Source organism: Lycium ferocissimum, chromosome 10 (genome assembly GCF_029784015.1).
Source record: "Lycium ferocissimum isolate CSIRO_LF1 chromosome 10, AGI_CSIRO_Lferr_CH_V1, whole genome shotgun sequence".
Lineage (NCBI taxonomy): Eukaryota > Viridiplantae > Streptophyta > Magnoliopsida > Solanales > Solanaceae > Lycium > Lycium ferocissimum.
The window spans coordinates 64163069-64185611 of record NC_081351.1 but is presented as its reverse complement, the minus strand read 5'-3'; the positions used below and the strand labels follow the sequence as shown (position 1 = coordinate 64185611).

The following is a 22543-nucleotide window of genomic DNA, read 5'->3' as shown; positions in this document are numbered from 1 at the left end:
AACTGTGACAAAAGTACCTTTAACGCAGTATTTTACTGTGTTGAAGGACTTAACCGTAACAGCGCGGTTAAGTCCTTTAACGCAGTAAAATACTGCGTTATAGAACACAGTAAAAAAAAAAAAAATCTATAACGCAGTATTTTACTGCGTTATAGAAACAATTAAAAAAAAAAAAGAAAAATTTTGGTCAACTTTTTTTTTTTTTTTTGCAACACTTAGTGTTTTTTTTTCATACTTTGACCAACGATTAGTCGTGCGTCAAGACACCGAGACTTCAGTATTTTGTATAGAATATGATATTTTTTCTGCGTACAATAATGTAGGCTCAATACATCAAGAATACGTAAACGTTCGGATCGTCATTTTAGGGTTGAAAAGGTGCCCGAAGTAAGTTTTATTTGAAAACTTTAGGTTTAAGTGTTCTATTTTTATAAGGTTATTTTAGTCAACTTTATATGTCGAGAAAATTAGTCAGCTTTATTTTCGAAAATTGAAACCACAAGAGTGAAATTGACATTCACAGCTACATTGTCCCGGGATTTTTATGTTGAAATTTATTGCGTATCATCATATTATAAGTAAAGAAAACTAAAAACTTCACACCAATTTGAGGGAAAATTGAAATTGAATAGGATAACGGTGTTTTTTTAAAAATCAGCTCAGCCAAACCGCCTTGCGGCAATTTTTCGCATAGATCTCAAAAAAATACGCATAATTAAAAAAATTGCGTAAAACGGACATCCGAGCGCAAAGTTATGACCATCTAAAGTTTGACCACTTTACAATTAACTTTTCTCCCTGTATTTTTTAAATACGTTTTTATCTAATTGAATTAGATTTATATTCAAAATAAAGTTATGTCTTGATTAAAAAGTAATACGCTTAAATCAAAACCTTAAAAAGTAAAACACTTAAACCTAAAGTTTCCAAACAAAACTTACTTCGGGTATCTTTTCAACCCCTAAAACGACGATCCGAACGTTTACGTATCCTTGTGTATTGAGCCTACGTTATAGTACGCAGAAAAAAATATCAGGTTCTATATAAAATATTGATATTTCGGAGTCTTGACACACGACTAATCGTTGGTCAAAATATAAATAAAACACTAAGTGTTGCAAAAAAAAAAAAAGATTTATTAAAATAAGATGTTGCGATCTTTTTATGGAAAAAAACACTGAGTGTTTCTTAAGTGTGTTATTTTTTAATGTGTAACTTTATTTCGAATATGTTGTAAAAAAAAAATATATCGTAAATCAGACGTCTGAGCGCAAAAAATCGCGTATATTCGAAATAAAGTTACGCTTTAAAAAATAACACACTTAAATCTAAACCTTAAAAATAAAAAACTTTAAGTTAGTGACAATAAATCTTCAAACAAAAATGGACGTCTATGTATATAGAATACTTAAACCTAAAGTTTTCAAACAAAACTTACTTCGGACACCTTTTCAACCCCTAAAATGACGATCCGAACGTTTACGTATCCTTGATGTATTGAGCCTACATTATTGTGCGCAGAAAAAAAAAATCAGGTTCTATATAAATATTGACATTTTGAAGTCTTGACACACGACTAATCGTTGGTCAAAGTATGAAAAAAAAACACTAAGTGTGGCAAAAAAAAAAAAGTTGGTCCACTTTTTTTTTTTTTTTTTTTTTACTGTTTATATAACGCAGTAAAATACTGTGCTATAGATTTTTTATTTTTATTTTTATTGGGTTCTATAACGCAATAAGCGTTAAAGGACTTAACAGCGCCGTTACGGTTAAGTCCTTTAACGCATTAAAATACTGCGTTAGAGGTACTTTTGTCATAGTTTTTTTTTTAATTTTATTTTTTATTTTTTATTTCTTAATAAGTATTTTGGTTCAAATCCTCTTTTGAACCAAAAGAGGTATTTTGGTTCTGGACTCGCTAGGCATCGATGAACTTCTGAGATAATTGGAAGCACTTAGGTCTTCCTTCTAGCTTTTCCGATAGCATAATTGTTTAGTATACCAAAACAAGATACATGTTTATATGACAGAAACTGAAAAAATATTAGTTCGATTAAACTCCAGAAGGTAGTGTAAGCTATGATTTGATTACTTTTCTCCTTCTACTACTTTCTAATTCCTCTGTTTTCCCTTTCGTTTATATGCTTTGAGTTTATTCTATTTCTCTTAATGCGAAACAAAATTAATTAATCAGGTGGTTGTCGAACACACTGCAAGTCATCCAAATCATTGAACTGAAAAATATGTATCAGTAAAACTAGTTGTTTTAAATACTGTAGCTTTTATACTCCATATAAGAAATATGTAATTCTCATGTATTAAGTGTTTTTTTTTATGGTTTTAAGCATTGTTTCGACGTGTTTGACCTTTTTGGAAATTAAATAAATACATAATTAAATAATTTTATTGATACAAAATAAATTTTAAAAGTAACATTAATAGATAACATTAATATGTACAGCTTTTCTTTATCAAAAATCCCACCAAATTTGGTAGTTTTTGACAAAAAAAAAGAAAGATAAATCAAGGTGATCATTTTGGTAAATTTACTCCAATAAATAAGGCAAGTAAATTAAAGATTCACTAAAGTTGCACGATTTTTTTTTTTGCATAAAAATTAAATGTAAAGCGTGTCAACTAAAACCAGGTCACCCCACATGGTTAAAGTAGAAAAAGAAAAGGAAAAAGAAAAGAAAGAATCACAGCGCGTTCACACGACATGAATATTTATCCAAACTGAAGTGTAACAGCCGGCAATTAATGGGCTGGTAGTATAAAAAGCCCAAACGGGCCTTTTAAGTTTCGCTCGTCACATACAATACAAGGAAGTAAACCCTAATGTTGAAAGGTATCGGTGAAATTGAATAAACAGAAAAGACGTGCAATTTATTTGATGATTGTGAAAGAGATGGCGGCAGCTGCGGCGGCAGAAGCAGAGATTTTGTGTCAACAAAGCGTTTCTGTTCAATACCTCTGTGTAGACCCCGATTTGGTTAATAATAAGCCTCAGATCTTTCGAGCTGCTGAGTCGGTTTCCATTGGAATTACTCGTTCCGTAAGTTTCCAAATTCTCCTTTTTCCCTTTTTAGTTTGTAAATTGACTTCTTGAGTATCTGTTTTGCTTGAGCCGAGGGTCTATTGGATACGGCCTCTGTCACTCGACCCTCCCTAGCCCCTACTTGTGGGATTACACTGGCTATGTTGTTGTTGAGTTCGACCTTGATCCGTCTATTTTTCCGCGAAGTTATTAGATTTGTGTCTTTTTCTACCTTCTGTATGAGTATGTGTTCGTCATGAATTATCTTAATACTCAATTGATCCGAATAGAGCATAATAATAGGTTCATATAATAATAAAATGGACTTGTGTAGAGCTGATTGGATTCAGGGGATTCGTATAGAAACTCCAAGTAATTTGAGATTGGAGAATAGTTGACGAATTGATTTATTCATCCTGTAGAATTGGATCTCCATAGAACTAGTTGATTTCTCAGGTGGTCACTCAACTAATAGTTATTATCTCAGAAAATCACTTTCTTTATTTAAGGAAATTGAAATCAAGAAGAAAGGTAACTTTCTGAGATAATAACTATTAGTTGAGTGACCATTAACTGCAAACATTCTGATAGAACATTAACTGCAAACATTTGGGTTTGAAGTTGAAATATTAATATCAGGGATTCCTATACTACTACAGAAAGGCATTCTTTGGATTGTCTTATTTGTTGTTCCTTAAAAACATTATATTCTTTTAGCTGAAGGAACTGATTTAACTTGGCGATTCTTATTTGGGCTTCTTTAGATGATATAAATGATGGCTTTTTGTTGCTTTATATGATAGTTACATGAGACAACGATCATGATTTTCAGTTATAGGAAGTGTCAATTTAGTACATTTCCTTTCATGGCTATCCTATGTGTTAATTGCTGCTGGTTATTTGATAAAAGTTTACATTTTAGCGGTGGTCTTATTCATCTAATTATTTTTCCATTGACCAGGCTGTGAGCTGCTCGACTAGTGTTCAAAGTACGGCAGTTGATTCTGCTAATAGCAGCAGTTTTGTCCCGATAATTCGTTCAGGTAGCCACACAGATATTGGACCTCGTAGATCTAATGAAGATGAGCACATCAGAGTTGATGATCTATCTGCTCATCTGGGCTCTCTATACAATTGGCCACTGCCAGGAGCCTTTTATGCCGTTTTCGATGGTCATGGGGGATCTGACGCCTCAGCTTATATTAAGAATAATGCCATGAGACTTTTCTTTGAAGATGCTGATTTGCCACAAACGTCTACTGTTAATCAAGCCTTCTTGGAGGAATTGGTGAATTCACATCGTAGAGCATTTTTGCTTGCTGATCAAGCATTGGCTGATGAATGTAGTGTTGATGCCTACTGTGGAACGACAGCAATAACTGTACTGGTTTTGGGGAGACATGTGCTTGTTGCAAATGCTGGTGACTGTCGTGCTGTCCTTTGTAGGAAAGGGGTTGCAGTTCAGATGTCTGAAGATCACAGACCTACTTGTCTGCTGGAACGACAAAGAGTTGAGGGTTTGGGTGGTATGATTGAATATGGCTACCTAAATGGTGATCTTGCAGTTACTCGAGCCCTTGGAGACTGGTATATGAAACTCCCATTTGGATCAGTTTCTCCTCTTACTGCTGAACCTGAGGTGCAGCAAACTTTGTTGACTGAGGAGGATGAGTTCATGATCATTGGTTGTGATGGCATCTGGGATGTGATGTCAAACCAAGAAGCCGTTAACATTGTTAGCCGTGAGCTTAGGCTGCACAATGACCCACATCAATCTGCCAGTGAGCTCGTGAATCAAGCTTTATGTAGGGATAATAACGACAATCTCACTGCTATTGTTGTATGCTTTACAACTCCTGATTGTCGAGATTCAGTTTCATCCCAGAGGCCACGATTTAGATGTTGCAGCCTGTCTGAAGAGGCAAGGAGGAAGCTACGGAGCTTGTTGGAAAGCAATTGAGTGTAAACTAGTATTTTCTGGCAATCATAGTAATTCTTGATTAAAATGTGTAAATAGTTGATTCATATTTTGTCTTGCGGGAACGATTAGTTCATCTGTTTGAGGTTGCTTCAGAAAGTGAGAAAAGCAGCTAGCAGTTTTGTAGGGCTAGACGGAGGGACATTGTCCCGGCTCAGGTGGTGTGTGTCAACTGAACTTATTTGTTTCAATGAAAGAGTAAAGATTGAATTATCTCTGAAATTCTCAAGTTTGCATGATAAATTCTAAGTATTCAGCCTTCACTAATGCTGAGCAATTGTTTGTTTCTTGCAGTCTAGCTGTTTTCCTGCTAGTTTTTGAACTCCCTGAGCGAGAATTCAAATCTTGTGGCTTTCAATGTGAAGGTCATGTACCTCATCTAGATAGGGGACTCACAAGCTGTTTTCTGCCAAGCATAAAATATTAAGGGTCTGTTTGGCCATGAAAATTGTGAAATATTTGAAAAATGTAGTTTTTGTTTTCAAAGTGAAAAATGGTACTGGAAATTGGAGTTGCGTTAGCCATGAATATGAATTGGAGTTGTTTTTGAATTTGAGTGATTTGGAGTGGAAAAAGTGAAAACTGAAAAACAACTTATTGGTGTTTTTCAAATTCCGAAATTTTATGGCCTGATTTTAACTCTGGGAAAAAATAAAAAATACTCATAATCAAACGGCCACTGAACAGGAGGTAGGGTTTGTGAGGACATAAATTCCTGCTTGTCTGCAAAGATATTGCTATAGAATGCCCAGGTGCCATCTTGTAAATGCACATATCCACTCACTGGGTGCAAATATCACAAATCTCTTTTACTGGTGCTAAATATCCCAATTGTCTTTTCAGTTTTTCCCTCCCGATTTTTGTCTCAAAGAACCAAAGCATTTAATGGCCGATATGAGCTCCGCCTGTTCCCACGTCTTTCTAAGAAATGGATAAAGAATATCTCAACTTTGGTCTAGTTGTAAGTCACAAGCTTGAACCTTTGAACCTTTTTGTAGATAAAAATTGGGTATTTAAGGGGGGAAGGGTAGAGAAGTAGATTCATTATCTAATTTTTGAACTAAAGATTGCCAATCAAAAAACTATTTCAATTGAGTTCTTTTTGGGGGGTAAATCTTGCGTGGCTGACAGTAGAATCTTAGACAACCATCACTATGGCACAATTGCACAAATTCCCTACTACGTGGTATCATTTGGCAACCAAATTCTAAACCGAGTTAAACACACTTAAAAAGTCTGACATGCATTGATCAAGCGAAAATCGAACCAAATTCTAAACCGAATTAAACACACTTAAAAAGTCTGACATGCATTGATCAAGCGAAAATCGAACTAAACAGATATATAAATACTTATTTTGTGGATATTTTAAAAAAATTAATACTTTTTTGTCCCAATTTACGTGATAATTCACTTTTTTTTTTTTGTAAAAAAAATAATATATATATATATATATATATATATATATATATACGGCCAATATATTTTGGCTGTATTTTATGGCAGTGACAGCTCCCTTTTTATATATATCTCACCCTTGTTCACTCTTATTTCATTTTAACATTTCATCAAGCTCATATTAGCTTTGGAGATTTACGATAGATTCTGGATGTACTCTTATCACACTCATGCATAATATATATATACACACACACACACACACACACACACACACACACACATATATATATACACACACACACACACACACACACACACACACACACACTATGACCACACAGGCGTTATATACGTATATACTTATATGATATCTATAGGGGTTATGGGGAAGCTTACTGTTACACCTTGGAGTTTCGTGTTGCTCGCATTATGAACGTGCCAATGTAAAATTAAAGTGGATATGAAGCCCTTATAAGTAAAAAGGGGCTGATTGAGGATTCTAATTAAGATTCCAAAGACATTTGAGGTAAAAGGAAGCAAGTTCGTCGGAGGAGCTTAAGGTTAAACCATGTTTTGGAAGTTTGGTATCATTTGAGCCATGCTTGCCTAGAATCACCTTGAGGAAGAGAGATGAGGCCCCGTTAGATGGTTAATGAAGTTCAGCCAAACGGCGAAGGTTCGTAAGGATTGGAGATCAAACGAATTGAAAGGATCGCTTTTTCGCGAAACCGGGAGAAAGTGGGCAGTGTGCGGTCGCACACTCAATGTGCTGACCCGCACACTGGGAGCCAACTTGCCAGAATGGCTGGCCTTTCTGCCCAGGCCCAGGGAGGAGTGTGCGGCCGCACACTCAGTGTGCTGAGCCGCATACTCTTCGCAAAGTTGGTCCGGGTGTAATTTGACCACCTTTCTAAAAACCAAATGGCCCCAAATTCATTTCCACCTTCTCTCACTTATTTCCTTACCTTTTTAGAGTCCTCTTGAGAGATTTTGAAGGTTCTAAAACCCTTCCCACCTTTCCATATCACCAAGAGAGAAGATTAGCATCAAGAGCTTAAGGTAATCCATGGAGGGTGAAGTTTCTTGCTCCTTTTCAAAGTGATGTTGAATGTGAGCTTGGGGGAATTTGAGTGAAGTTCTTTGGTTATAAGGTATGTTCTTCATCTTATTCTTGAGATTGAGTTGATATAAAGGTTTAGTACCCCTTAGAAAGGAAAAGAATGAAAGTGTAGAAGCCATGGATGGTGTAATGAAGAAGATGACTTAGAGTGAGCTTAAAAAAAGGGGGATTTCGGCCCAACTTGGGGTTTAATTGAGTATGGCTTCTTAATTGTGATATTATGGATGTTATTATTGTTGTTTGGGAGTTGTTTCGTCATTGGGTGGAAGTTGATGATATAGGGGAAATGCTGCCCAAATTTCGTTAATCCGTTAACTATGCTAGTGTGAGGTTAAGAGTGTTTCTTCTAGACCTAAATTTAGTGTAATCCCTCTTGAATGTAGACTTTGCGATTTGGAAGGAGAACGTTAAGCGATTAAAGAGTCGTTAAGGTATGTTAAGGCTTTTCCTTCTTCATTTTGGCATGATCTTATGAAATGCACCAACAAGTGAGTAAGCGAGCTTCCATACTACTCTACTCTTAGAAGTATTAGGAGTACTTCAGTCTGTGATATTCTTGTACCCCGTTTGTGAATGTTCCTTCTGTTCACGAGCCTAGTTCTATGTATACAGTTTATTCATGCATTACATTCATTATATATGCACATTGACCCGTGACCAGAAGGCGTTATATACGCGAGTATTATATGTATATGGGGTATGAAGAAAGGAATGGCATTAAATACGCATTACCACTTGATCAGCTAGTGCACTATAACGATGATATAAGGATCGGGCTGTACGTACCGCAACAATGTATATGATGATGGTGGCCGCCGAGAGGCCGATATGATATGATGAGATGCCCATAGAGGCTTAACAGGCGGTATATACACATATACATACGTAGGACCTACATTGTTAGGGATGAGCATGATTATCGTTGAGAGTATACAGATTATGCGCTCACAAGGGCATTGTCGATTATACCTATATATATACATGCTTACGAATCTTTTAGTTCATACAAATCTATGTGGACAGTCAGTGATATTTGAGTTTCATATTCAGTTCATGATTCTTATGCTTTTGCTACTCTTATGCTTTACATACTCAGTACATTATTCGTACTAACTCCCCGTTGCTCGGGGGTCTGTGTTCATGCCCGCAGGTTCAGGTAGACTGACAGGCGGTCTAGCTTAGTAGGACTTCTCTATCCAACCGTGGTCAGTGCACTCCATTTGATCCAGAGCTACAGTCTATTTTGGTATGTTAGTCTTTTGAGATGTACACGCTTATGGCTATGACGGGGTCCTGTCCTGTCCTTTCTATAACTTTCACTCGATAGAGGAATACGTAGAACGGTTGTATGTATTGGTCGGATGATGCGGCCAGAGGCCTATTCTTTTGTGTACAATCTATGTAGTAGCCTAGCTGGCTTGCACTGTTCTTTCAGTATGTATGTATATATTTAGATTGTACAGGGTTCATGATGTCACCCTTTCACGAGGCAGTATGAGTTCAGTTTCAGTTGCCAATGGGCCCTTGATGTTTAGTATTGTCCAGAGACAGTATAGGGGTGTTTGGTCAATAGAGGTCAGACACTCGTCACGACTCATCAGTTTGGGTTTTGACAGAAGTGGTATCAGAGCTAGGTTCGTCCTAGGGTTGTCTACAGACCGTGTCTAGTAGAATCTTGTTTATGGGTGTGTTGTGCACCACGCTTATTAACGGGAGGCTACAGGATATTTAGGATGATGTCATTATTTCTCTCTTAGATTGTGCGATAGAGCCATGTGTTAAGCGTTTGCTTTCTGATGAGCTTTCTGATTTTAGCGATGCCCCGCAAGAAAGCTACAGCTGCCTAGAAGGGCAAGAGAGCGACCGGTGAGGCCACTAGCCGTACTCGATAGGCCGCCATGAGGGTCCAGGATGAGATTCAGAGTGAGGGGCCGTCAGAGACGTCGCATACCCCGCCTCTAGCACCTGCCCATGTTCCTCAGCCGAATGCACCGGGCCAGGATATGCGGGATGCTGTGCAGTTATTAACTAGATTAGTAGCCACCCAGGCTCAGTGGTAGGGAGTCGGTGTGGACCAGGCAGACAGGGCTGGTAGTTCGAGGGTTAAGACCTTCCTTGGGTTAGGTCCTCCAGAGTTTTCTGTGGTAAAGCAAAATATGGACCCCCAGGATTTCATTGATGGTATGTAGAGGACCTTGAGGGTTATGCACACGGATGAGGTCGAGTCAGTGGAGTTGGCTTCATATAGGCTCCGTGATATTGCAGTACAGTGGTTTCAGACTTAGGAGTTATCTAGGAGAGAGAATGCCCCTCCAGCTATTTGGCGAGAGTTTTCAGATGCGTTTATTCGCCATTATTTACCTCCTGAGGTCAGGCGAGCCTAAGCAGATAAGTTTCTGCGTATTGAGTAGGGCAGTATGAGTGTCAAGGAGTACTGTGTGTAATTTGATTCTATGGCTAGATATGCCCCAGCCATGGTGGCTGAGATGAAGGATAGAGTTCATCGCTTTGTAGCGGGTCTAGGGCCACATTTGATAGATGCTTGTACGACTACCGCATTACAGCCAGGCATGGATATCTCCCGTATACAGGCATATGCACAGAATTTAGAGGACCGTAAATGTCAGCGGAGGACAGACTGTGACCGTGACCAGGGCCAAGGCAAGAGGGCCAGGTCTCTAGATATCATATCCTTTCCATCCAACAGTGAGTTCATCTCGGCAGTTTTCAGGCCCGGGATTCGATCTGTTTCCTTATTCCAAAGCGTGCCAGAGTTCTAGAGCATCGAGCTCTCGGTACGGATCCGAATTCGAGCCGGATGAGGCCCCGCTGCGCGGTATGCCCGGTGTGGCAAGTTACGTACGAGGTCGGTGTCGGGCCGGGTTCGGATGGTTGCTATCTTGTGGCCGGCTAGGTCACGGGGTGCGGCAGGTGTCCAATGAGAGAGAGAGTGGGAGTATGGTTCGGCCCACAAGGTCGCGGTGGTTCGTGTACAAAGGTGCGCCCCGCTTCGGGGGACAATTTCCTCGGACACCCGACGGGATGAGGTAGAAGGAAGAGTGGAGCATCCAGCTCGAGCGGTCCTCAGCATAGCATATATGCACTAGCTGGTAGGCAGGATCGTGAATCATCTCCTGATGTCGTCACAAGTATATTATCAGTATCCTCCTATGATGTGTATGCACTGATTGACCCAGGTTCCATTTTATCATATATTACGCCATTTGTTGCTGGAAAGTTTGGGATAGAGCCCAAGTTGATTAAACCTTTTGAGGTGTCTATGCCAGTTGGTGATCCAGTCATAGCTAGGCGAGTATACCGAGGCTGTGTAGTGATAGTTTGCGATCGCCATACCCTAGCAGACTTGATTGAGTTAGATATGATTGATTTCGACGTTATTATGGGTATGGATTGGTTGGCTTCTTGTTATGCTAATGTTGATTGCAGAACAAAGATAGTTCGATTTCAGTTTCCCAATGAGCCAGTTCTTGAGTGGAAAGGTAATGCCGTTTCGCCGAAGGGTAGGTTTATTTCCTACCTAAAGGCAGAGAAGATGATCAGAAAAGGGTATATTTTTCACCTAGTTCGAGTTCAAGATGTGCAAGTAGAGCCGCCGACTCTTCAGTCTGTTCCTGTGGTGAATGAGTTCCCAGGAGTGTTTCCAGATGAGCTTCCAGGCATTCCTCCAGAGAGAGAGATTGATTTTACTATTGACCTATTGCCAGATACGCAGCCAATATCTATTCCTCCTTATAGGATGGCACCTGCAGAGTTAAAAGAATTGAAGGAGAAGTTGAAGGATTTGCTTGAGAAGGGCTTTATCAGGCTTAGTACATCGCCATGGGGAGCGTCGGTATTGTTTTTGAGAAAGAAAGATGGCTCCTTGCGTATGTGTATTGATTATAGGCAGTTGAATAAAGTAACAGTAAAGAATAAGTACCCACTCCCGAGGATTGATGACTTGTTTGATCAGCTGCAAGGTGCGAAATATTTTTTAAAGATAGATTTGAGATCGGGATATCATCAGGTTAGGGTGAAAGAGGAAGATATTCCAAAGACGCGTTTCGGACTAGGTATGGGCACTATGAGTTCCGCGTTATGTCGTTCGGGTTAACTAATGCTCCAGCGGTGTTTATGGACTTGATGAATCGTGTATTCAGACCCTTCCTAGATCTGTTTGTGATTGTGTTTATAGATGATATTCTGATTTATTCACTGTCAGAGACTGAGCACGCAGAACATCTACGGGCAGTGCTTGGAGATCTACGAAGTTTTCCAAGCGCGAGTTCTAGTTGAACTCTGTGGCTTTTCTGGATCACATTATTTCGGAATAAGGCATTAGGGTGGATGCCCAAAAGATTGAGGCTGTGAAGAATTGGCCAAGGCCCACGACACCAATGGAGATACGTAGTTTCCTGGGCTTGGCAGGTTATTATAGAAGGTTCGTAGAAGGATTTTCTTCTCTTTCAGCCCCGTTGACTAAGCTGACTCAGAAGTCAGCTAAATTTCAGTAGATAGATGCTTGCGACTAGAGTTTTCAGACGTTGAAGGATAATTTGACTTCAGCACCTGTTTTGACTCTTCCAGAAGGAGCAGATGACTATGTGGTTTATTGTGATGCTTCAGGTGTTGGGTTAGGCTGTGTGTTGATGCAGCACGGTAACGTTGCTGATGCTTCTAGACAAATAAGAAGCACGAAAGAATTATCCAACCCGTACATCTTGAGCTAGCGGCGGTGATTCATGCTTTGAAAATATGGAGGCACTACTTGTATGGTGTTCATGTTGATATCTATACTGATCATAAGAGCCTCCAGTATATCTTTAAGCAGAAGGACTTGAACTTGCATCAGAGGCGATTGTTAGAGTGGTTGAAAGACTATGATGTAGCTATTCTTTACCATCCCGGAAAAGCTAACGTAGTAGCCGATGCCCTCAGTCGTAAATCTATAGGTAGCTTGTCACATGTGCTGCCAGAGAGAAGAGAAATTGTTCGTAAAGTTCATCGATTACCTAGCCTCAGAGTACTATTGATAGATTCAGGAGATGCAGAAGTCACAGCTCAAGATACATCGGCGTCATCTTTAGTAGTTGAGATAAAAGAACGTCAGTACGAAGACCCTGTCCTAGTTCATTACCGAGATACAACACCTCAAAAAGAAAAGACACCTTTTGTGATTACAGGTGATGGAGTACTCAGATATCGAGATAGATTGTGCGTTCCTAATATTGCAGGTCTTCGTTAGCAAGTTATGGGGGAAGCCCATTATTCTCGCTATTCTATCCATCCGAGCACAACAAAGATGCATCATAATCTCAAAGAAGTTTATTGGTGGGATGGTATGAAAAGAGACATAACAGAATTTGTTGCCAATGTTTGAATTGTCAGCAAGTCAAGATAGAGCACTAGAAGCCCGGAGGCCTATTGCAGGCTATGGAGATTCCGACATGGAAACGGGAGGTGATTAATATAGATTTCATTATAGGTTTGCCTCGCACGCAACGAAAGTATGATTCAATATGGGTCGTAGTCGTTAGGCTTACAAAGGCTGCTCATTTCTTGTCTGTCAGAACCACTTATGCAACTGAGGATTATGCGAATCTCTATCGTAGTGAGATCGTGTGACTTGACGGTGTTCCTACAACTATTATTTCAGATAGGGGAGCACAGTTCACAACTAACTTCTGGAAATCTTTTCAAAATGGATTGGGAACTCAGGTGAGTCTTAGTACTGCATTTCACCTGCAGACAGATGGATAGGCGGAGCGTACTATACAGACACTTGAGGATATGTTGAGGGCTTGTGTGATTGACTTTCAAGGTAGTTGGGATGATCATTTGTCTCTTATCGAGTTTGCATATAATAACAACTATCATTCCAGTATTCAAATGGCTCCTTATGAGGCTTTATATGGCCGGAGATGTAGATCCCCTATAGGGTGGTTTGATATTGGAGAAAACCAGTTAGTGGGCCCAGATTTAATCTAGCAAGCAGTCGATAAGGTGAAAACGATCCGAGAAAGATTGCTAACAGCTCAGAGTCGACAGAAATCCTCTACGGATAATCGACGACGCAAGCTAGAGTTTGAGATAGGCGATCGGGTTTTTCTGAAAGTGTCGCCTATGAAAGGTGTGCTGAGATTTGGAAGGAAAGGTAAGTTGAGCCCTCGATACATAGAACCATATAGAATTATTCGTACAGTGGGTAAGGTGGCATATGAGTTGGAGCTACCTTCTAAGTTAAAGTCTGTACACCCGATATTTCATGTGTCCATGCTCCGTAAATATATAGGAGAACCTTCCAGGGTTGTACCGGTAGATGATATCTAGGTGACTGAGCAGTTATCATATGAGGAGGTCCCTATATCCATATTAGATAGACAAGTCCATCGATTGAGGACTAAGGATGTAGCTTCTGTTAAAGTGCTTTAGAGGAACAATAATGTTAAGGAAATGACTTGAGAAGCTGAAGAGGAGATGAAGACTAAGTACCCGCACATGTTTCCATCATCCTAGGAGACTCAGTGTGACGCACCATCATACCCAAGTATTTTTTTAAGTATAGTTATTGTGATTAGTCGTGTGAGGCCATGGTATTCATAGTAGTTATTGTGCTGGGTCGTGTGCAACCATAGTGTCGTGTATTGTAGGATGTAGCCCTGTGTGGCATTATTTTGTGTTGCTGTGTGCAGGGTGGATCGGTACATTTACAGGGGAAACTCTAGCGAAATTTTTATAGAATGCTTGAGAGTTTAACATTCGGGGATGAATGTTCTTAAGGGGGAGAGAATGTTACACCTTGGAGTTTCGTGTCGCTCGCATTATGAACGTGCCAATGTAAACCTAAAGTGGATATGAAGACCTTATAAGTAAAAAAAAGGGTGATTGAGCATTCTAATTAAGATTCCACAGACATTTGAGGTAAAAGGAAGCAAGTTCGTCGGAGGAGCTTAAGGTTGAACCATGTTTTGGAAGTTTGGTATCATTTGAGCCATGCTTTGCCTAGCATCACCTTGAGGAATAGATAAGAGGCCCCTTAGATGGTTAATGAAGTTCTACCCAAATGTCAAAAAGGTTCCATAAGTATTGGAGATCAAACGAATTGAAAGGATTGCTTTTTCGCGAAATCAGGAGAAAGTGGGCAGTGTGCGGTTGCACACTCAATGTGCTGACCCACACACTAGGCGCCAACTTGCCAGAATGGCTGGCCTTTCTGCCCAGACTGAGGGAGGAGTGTGTGGTCGCACACTCAGTGTGCTGAGCTGCATACTCTTCGCAAAGTTGGTCGGGTGTAATTTGACCACCTTTTAAAACCCAAACGGCCCCAAATTCATTTCCACCTTCTCTCACTTATTTCCTTACCTTTTTAGAGTCCTCTTAAGATCTTTGGAAAGTTCTAAAACCCTTCCCACCTTTCCATATCATCAAGAGAGAAGATCAGTATCAAGAGCTTAAGGTAATCCATGGAGGGTGAAGTTTCTTGGTCCTTTTCAAAGTGGTGTTGAATGTGAGCTTGGAGGAAGTTGAGTGAAGTTCTTTGGTTACAAGGTATGTTCTTCATCTTATTCTTGATATTGAGTTGATATAAAGGTTTAGTACCTCTTAGAAAGGAAAAGAATGAAAGTGTAGATGCCATGGATGGTGTAATGAAGAAGATGACTTAGTGTGAGCTTAAAAAAAGGGGATTTCGGCCCAACTTAGGGTTTAATTGAGTATGGATTCTTGATTGTGATATTATGGATGTTATTATTATTATTATTTTTTGGAGTTATTTCGTCATTGGGTGGAAGTTGATGATATAAGGGAAATGCTGCCCAAATTTCGTTAATCCGTTAACTATGCTAGTGTGAGGTAGACTTTGCTATTTGGAAAGAGAACATTAAGCGATTAAAGAGTCGTTAAGGTATGTTAAGGCTTTTCCTTCTTCATTTTGGCATGATCTTATGAAATGCACCAACAAATGAGTAAGCGAGCTTCCATACTACTCTCTTTCTTAGAAGCATTAGGAGTACTTCAGTCTGTGATATTCTTGTACCCCGTTTGTGATTGTTCCATCTGTTCAAGGGCCTAGTTCTATGTATACAGTTTATTGATGCATTACATTCATTATATATGCACATTGACCCGTGACCAGAAGGCGTTATATACGCGAGTATTATATGTATATGGGGTATGAAGAAAGGAATGGCATTATATACGCATTACCACCTGATCAGCTGGTGCACTATAACGATGATATAAGGATCGGGCTGCACGTACCGCAACAATGTATATGTTGATGGTGGCCGCCGAGGGGCCGATATGATATGATGGGATGCCCATAGAGGCTTAACAGGCGGTATATACGCATATACATACATAGGACCTACATTGTTAGGGATGAGCATGATTATCGTTGAGAGTATACAGATTATGCGCCCACAGAGGCATTGTCAGTTATACAGATATATGCATGCTTATAGATACTGGTTCATACAAATCTATGTGGACAGTTAGTGATATTTGAGTTTCATATTCAGTTCATGATTCTTATGCTTTTTGCTACTCTTATGCTTTAAATACTCAGTATATTATCCGTACTGACTCCCCGTTGCTCGAGTGCGTGTTCATACTGCGGTTCGAGGCGGAGCCGCGAGTGGTCCAGCTTAGTAGGACTTCTCTATCCAGCCGTGGTCAGTGCGCTCCATTTGATCCCAAGCTGCAGTCTATTTTTGTATGTTAGTCTTTTGAGATGTACATGCTTATAGGTATGACGGGGTCCTGTCCTGTCCTTTTTACAGCTTTCACTCCAGTAGAGGTCTGTAGACAGTTGTATGTATTGGTCAGATGATGTAGCCTTGTCGGCTTCTATTCTTTTGTGCACAGTATATGTTGCAGCCTAGCTGGCTTGCACTGTTCTTTCAGTATGTGTGTATATATTTAGATTGTGCAGGGTTCATGATGTCACCCTTTCACGAGGCAGTATGAGTTCAGTTTCGGTTTAACGATGGGCCCTTGATGTTCGGTATTGTCCGAACGATGATAGCGGTGTTTGGTCACTAGAGGTCAGACATTCATCACGACTCATCGGTTTGGGTCGTGACACTTATGGTGTTATAACACACTATCACCTGATCAGCTGGTCATATGATGATGATTATGCCCACAGAGGCTGATGTGATACGATGGAATGTACAGAGGCTTGACAGACATTATATACGCTATATATACACATACTTGTCCCGGAGTTGCTGTCGCGTCTTGGTAAAGTATATTTTTATTGTATATATAGGCATGGCGAGGCCCTGTCCCGACCTTATTATGTCATGTATTCTAATAGAGGCTTGTAGACAATTGTGGTATAGTTAGACGTTGTATGGACCTCTCGGCCTATATTTTGTTGTATAGGTGTCTATGATGGCCTTGTCAGCTCGTACAATTATTTCCAGCATGGCTATATACATATGTCCTTTTGGGCTCGTCCCTTTTCAGTATAGTTCTCTTATGATCTAGCAGGTTGCCATCTGATGTCCCTCGTGGTTCACCCTTGTGAACGATTACATTATGAAAGCATGTTTTAGCGGTGCTTGATAGGTAGGGCCCGGGTGCCCGTCATGGCCCTCCGTTTGGGTCGTGACAAACTTGGTATCAGAGCAGTTTTATCCTAGGGATGTCTACAAGCCGTATCTAGCAGAGTCTTGTTTATGGGTGTGTTGTGCACCACATTTATAAACAAGAGGCTGATAGATCGTGCGGTAGAGCCATATTATCAGAATTCATTTTCTAATAATTTATTCTGATTTCAGCAATGCCTGTGACGAGGAGAGCTTCAGCTAGCCAGAGAGGCAATGCTGTGACAGATAAGAGTACCAGTCGGATGCCACCGGTAGATGTGGGATAGGTTGAGCCCTAAAGTGAGGCCCTATCTTGGTCTTCTCAGAACCTTTCCGTTCCAGAGGAGCCCAGAAGGGCAGCAGCTACAGCACTTCCAATTCCTCCACATGATATACCCGGCCAGGAGATGCTAGATGTTATTCCGTTATTGACTCAGTTAGTGGCAACAGGCCCGACGTCGAGTCTTCGTTATCTTGATAGAGGCCGTTGAGTGCCAGGGTTCGAGATTTCATCAATTTGGACCCTCCAGTATTTGCAAGAACAAAACCAGATAAGGAACCATAAAATTTTATAGATCGAATGCAGAGGACATTGAGGGTAGTGCATGCTTCTGACACTAGGTCAGTAGGTTTGGCTTCCTACCGTTTACGAGATGTTGTCGTTCAGTGGTATGAGACTTGAGAGTTGGCCAGAGGGACTAATACACCTCTAACGGTATGGCAGGAGTTCACATAGGCCTTCCTTCAACACTATTTGCCAGCGGAGACTCGACGGGCTCGAGTTGATTGATTTAAGAATCTACGCAAGGGGAATATGAGTGTTCAGGAGTATAGTCTTTGCTATAACTCACTAGCCATATATGCTCCTACGATTGTAGTTGAGATGGAAGATTGGGTATACTGATTTGTGATTGGGCTTAGGCCACATTTGATTATTGATTGCATGACAGCCTCATTTCAGGAGGGTATGGATATCTTTCGTATTCAGGCATATGCTCAGGGCCTAGAGGAGCGGAAGCGACGAGCTGATCTATAGCGTGATAGGAGCTAGAGTAAGAGAGCTAGATCTTCTGGTTCCTTTGGCGAGTTATGGGGTGGTTATAGACAGCAGTTTCCTTGGCGTCCAGCCTATCCAGCGGCTAGTGCGCCTTCACAGTTTTCAGGATCGAGGTTTGATCGACCTACTTATTCTGGGTCAGGTCGGAGTTCCAAGGCTTCTGGTTCCTAGTTCAGGGGTGATTCTAATCAGAAGAGGCCATCTCTACCACTGTGCACTTGGTGTGGTAAGTTGCACGCTAGACAGTGTCGTTTGGGTTTAGATATGTGTTATACTTGCGGTTATCCAGGCCATATTATGCGAGATTTCCCGTCAAGGGGTGGTGGAGGTGTAGTTCAGCCGACAGGATCTACAGCTAGTTTTTTGTCATATGTACGCCTTCCTGGGAAGGGTTCTCATATATCGGCCGGCCATGGTAGAGGTAGAGGTGGAGTGTCTAGCTCGAGCAGTCCTCAAAACTGCATCTGCATTAGCTGGTCGGCAGGATCTGGAGTCGTCACCTGATGTTGTTACACGTATATTATTAGTCTCCTCCCATGATGTGTATGCATTGATAGATCCAGGTTTTACTTTTTCATACATCACTCATTTTATTGCTAGTAAGTTTGGGATAGAACCTGAGATAATTAGGCCTTTCAAGGTGTCTACACCTATTGGAGACTCGGAGATAGCTAGACGAGTATACATGAATTATGTAGTTATAATATGTAATCGTCATACCGTAGCAAACTTGATTGAGTTGGATATGGTAGACTTTGATGTTATTATGGGTATGATTGGTTGGCTTCTTGTTATGCTAACGTTGATTGCAGAACAAAGATGGTTCGATTTCAGTTTCCAGGAGAGTCAGTGCTGGAATGGAAAGGTAATACAACTTCGCCGAAAGGTAGGTTTATTTTCCATCTCAAGGCAAGGAAGATAATTGCAAAGGGTTGTATTTATCACATTGTTCGAGTCCAAAATGCAGAAATAGAACCATCGACCCTTTAGCCCATTCCGATGGTTAATGAATTCCCAGATGTATTTCCAGACAAACTCCCAGGCATTCCTCCTGAACGGGAGATTGACTTTGCTATCGATGTGCTATCAGATACCCAGTCGATATCTATTCCTCCTTGTAGGATGGCTCCTACTGAGTTGAAGGAATTGAAATAGCAGTTGAAAGATTTGCTTTAGAAGGGCTTTATTAGGCCTAGTACGTCACCGTAGGGAGCATCAGTGTTATTCGTAAGGAAGAAAGATGGATCGTTGCGGATGTGTATAGATTACAGATAGCTGAATAAGGTGACGATAAAAAACAAGTATCCGCTCCCGAGGATTGACGATTTATTTGATCATTTGCAGGGTCCCAAATGCTTTTTAAAGATAGACTTGAGGTTAGGTTATTACCAAGTCAGGGTCAAAGAGAAAGATATTCCAAAGATAACATTCAGGACCAGACATGATCGTTTTGAGTTTCTTGTGATGTCTTTTGGGTTGACTAAAGCGCCAGCAATGTTCATGGACTTGATGAATAGCATATTTAGACCCTTCTTAGATCTATTCATGATTATGTTTATCGATGATATTTTAGTCTACTCTCGATCAGAGGCTGAGCATGTGGATCATTTGCGTGCTGTACTCAGAGTGCTTTAGGACCAGATGCTGTATGCAAAGTTCTCTAAATGTGAGTTTTGGTTGAACTCTGTGACTTTCCTAAACATATTATATCAGATAAAGGCATCAGGATTGATTCTCAGAAGATAGAGGCCGTTAAGACTTGGGTTAGAGCCACGACACTGACGGAGGTTCGTAGTTTTTTAGGGTTGGCAGGATATTACAAGAGATTTGTAGAGGGTTTGTCCTCTCTTTCAGCACCACTGACAAAGCTGACTCAGAACGCAACCATGTTCCAGTGGACAGACGCTTGTGAGCGGAGTTTTTAGGAGTTGAACGATAGAATAACTTCAGCGGCAGTTCTGGAACTTCTAGAGGGATCAAAAGGTTATGCTATCTATTGTGACGCCTCGGGCATCGGATTGAGTTGTGTGTTAATGCAGCATAGTAAGGTTATTGCATATGCTTCGAGGCAGCTGAGGAAGCATTAGAAGAACTATTAGACCCATGACTTGGAGTTAGTTGCAATGATTCATACACTTAAGATTTGGAGACATTATTTATATAGTGTCCATATTGATGTTTACACAGATAATAAGAGCTTTTAGTATATCTTTAATCAGAAAAAGTTGAATTTACGTCAGAGGCGATGGTTGGAGCTATTGAAGGATTACGATGTTGATATTCTATATCATCCAGGAAAGGCAATTGTAGTAGCCAATACCCTTAGCCACATATCTATGGGTAGTTTGTCTTACTTACGAGCAGAGAAAAGGGAGTTAGCTCATGAGCTTTATCAGTTAGCCAGCTTAGGAGTTCGATTATTGGACTCAAGGGATGCAGGAGTTAGAGTTCAGGATACAGTGACATCATCCTTAGTAGATGAGGTTAAGAAATACTAGTATGAGGATCCTTCTTTGATTCAGTACAGAGAGAAAGCCCCATAAAATAATAAGTCACCCTTTGAGATTTTTGGAGACGAAATTCTAAGGTATCGAGGGAGATTGTGCGTTTTGGATGTTGTAGGGTTAAATCAACAAATTATGATAGAAGCTCATTATTCCCGCTACTCTATTCACCCAGGGTCGACGAAGATGTACCATGATATCAGAGACATTTACTAGTGGAATGGTATGAAGAAGAATATAGCAGAGTTCATGGCCCAATGCCCTAATTTTCAGCAGGTAGAGGTTGAGCATCAGAAGCCTGGTGGATTGTTGGAGGATATAGATCTTCCAACTTGGAAATGGGAGGCAATTAATATGGATTTCATTACAGGCCCTCATTTCCAGCGCAGGTTTGATTTGATATGGGTGACTATAGGCTTACAAAGTCAGCACATTTTCTACCTGCCAGGACTACTTATTCCGCTGAGGAATATGGGAAGTTATATATTAAGGAGATAGTGCAACTTCATGGAGTTCTAATATCTATTATTTCAGATAGAGGTGCACAGTTTATTGCTAACTTTTGGAGATCCTTTCAGAAGGGATTGGGGACACAGGTGAACGTTAGTACAATATTCTATCCCCAGACAGACAGGCAGACTGAGCGTACTATTCAGACGCTCGAGGATTTGTTACGAGCATGTGTGATAGACTTCAGAGGTAGCTATAATGATCATTTACCACTTATTTAGTTCGCATATATCAATAGCTACCATTCCAGTATCCAGATGGCCCCGTATGAGGCCCTATATGGGCGGAAGTGTAGATCTCCTATCGGATGGTTCGAGGTCAGAGAATCAAGGTTGATAGGGCCTGATTTGGTCCAACAGGCGGTGGAGAAGGTTAAGCTCATTCAGGAGAGGTTACTAGCAGCTCAGAGTTGGCAGAAGTCTTATGCAGATAATAGACAACGAGACTTGGAGTTCCAGGTAGATGACTGGGTGTTCCTGAAGGTGTCGCCCATGAAAGGTGTCATGAGATATGGTATGAAGGGAAAGCTTAGCCCTAGGTACATCGGGCCTCATAGGATGGTGCGTAGAGTAGGCCATGTAGAATATGAGTTAGATTTACCTATAGACTTGGAGTCTGTACATCCGGTCTTCCATATATCCATGCTCCATAAGTGCATCGGAGATCCTTCCAGAGTTATACTCGTGGATGATGTTCAGGTTACATAGCAATTATCATATGAGAAAGTACCTATTGCTATTCTAGATCGCCAGGTTCGTAGGTTACGAACCAAAGATGTAGCTTCCGTAAAAGTACTCTAGAGGAATAAGAATGTAGAGGAGATGACTTGGGAAGCCAAGTAAGAAATGAAGTCTAGATATCCTCATTTGTTTCCAATCCCAGAGCAGGCTCAGGTTGCAATACCATCATCTTCAGCTATGCATCATATTGACAGTTACTTTTATTGGTCGTGTGAGGCCATTGTTGTTATTGATTGTTATTGCCCTGTGTGACTTTACACTATGTTGTTGGGTTGTGTGAAAGGTTGGTAGTCATATAATTACGGAAGTGAGACCTATGCAAGTTTCTTTCCCAACTTATGAAGGTTTAACATTTGAGGATGAATGCTTAATTTGGGGGGGGGGGGGGGGGGGAGAGGATATAACACCTCATACTTTTGTACGTTAAGTTTCTTCATGAGTTGGTTGTTATAGATTTGGAGAGCAAAATTATATTTGAGGTTTTATAAGATTAGATGTGTTCATCTTGAGTATACGAGGGTTTAAGTTCATGTTTGGCATGTGTTGGAAGGATTAGAGCATAAACGAATTGAAGAGAATAAGTTTCGTCGAAGTTTTGTTTTG

General features: G+C 40.5%; 1 protein-coding gene across 1 annotated transcript; it reads left to right on the top strand.

Annotated features, from left to right (window-relative positions):
• The first annotated feature begins 2765 nt into the window (after positions 1-2765).
• On the top strand, positions 2766-5230 carry LOC132034484 (probable protein phosphatase 2C 49). The gene is made up of 2 exons (XM_059424860.1): positions 2766-3055; positions 3999-5230. The coding sequence occupies exons 1-2, from the start codon at positions 2894-2896 to the stop codon at positions 4995-4997; spliced, it is 1161 nt and encodes a 386-aa protein (XP_059280843.1). The 5' UTR covers positions 2766-2893; the 3' UTR covers positions 4998-5230.
• The last annotated feature ends 17313 nt before the right edge of the window (positions 5231-22543 follow it).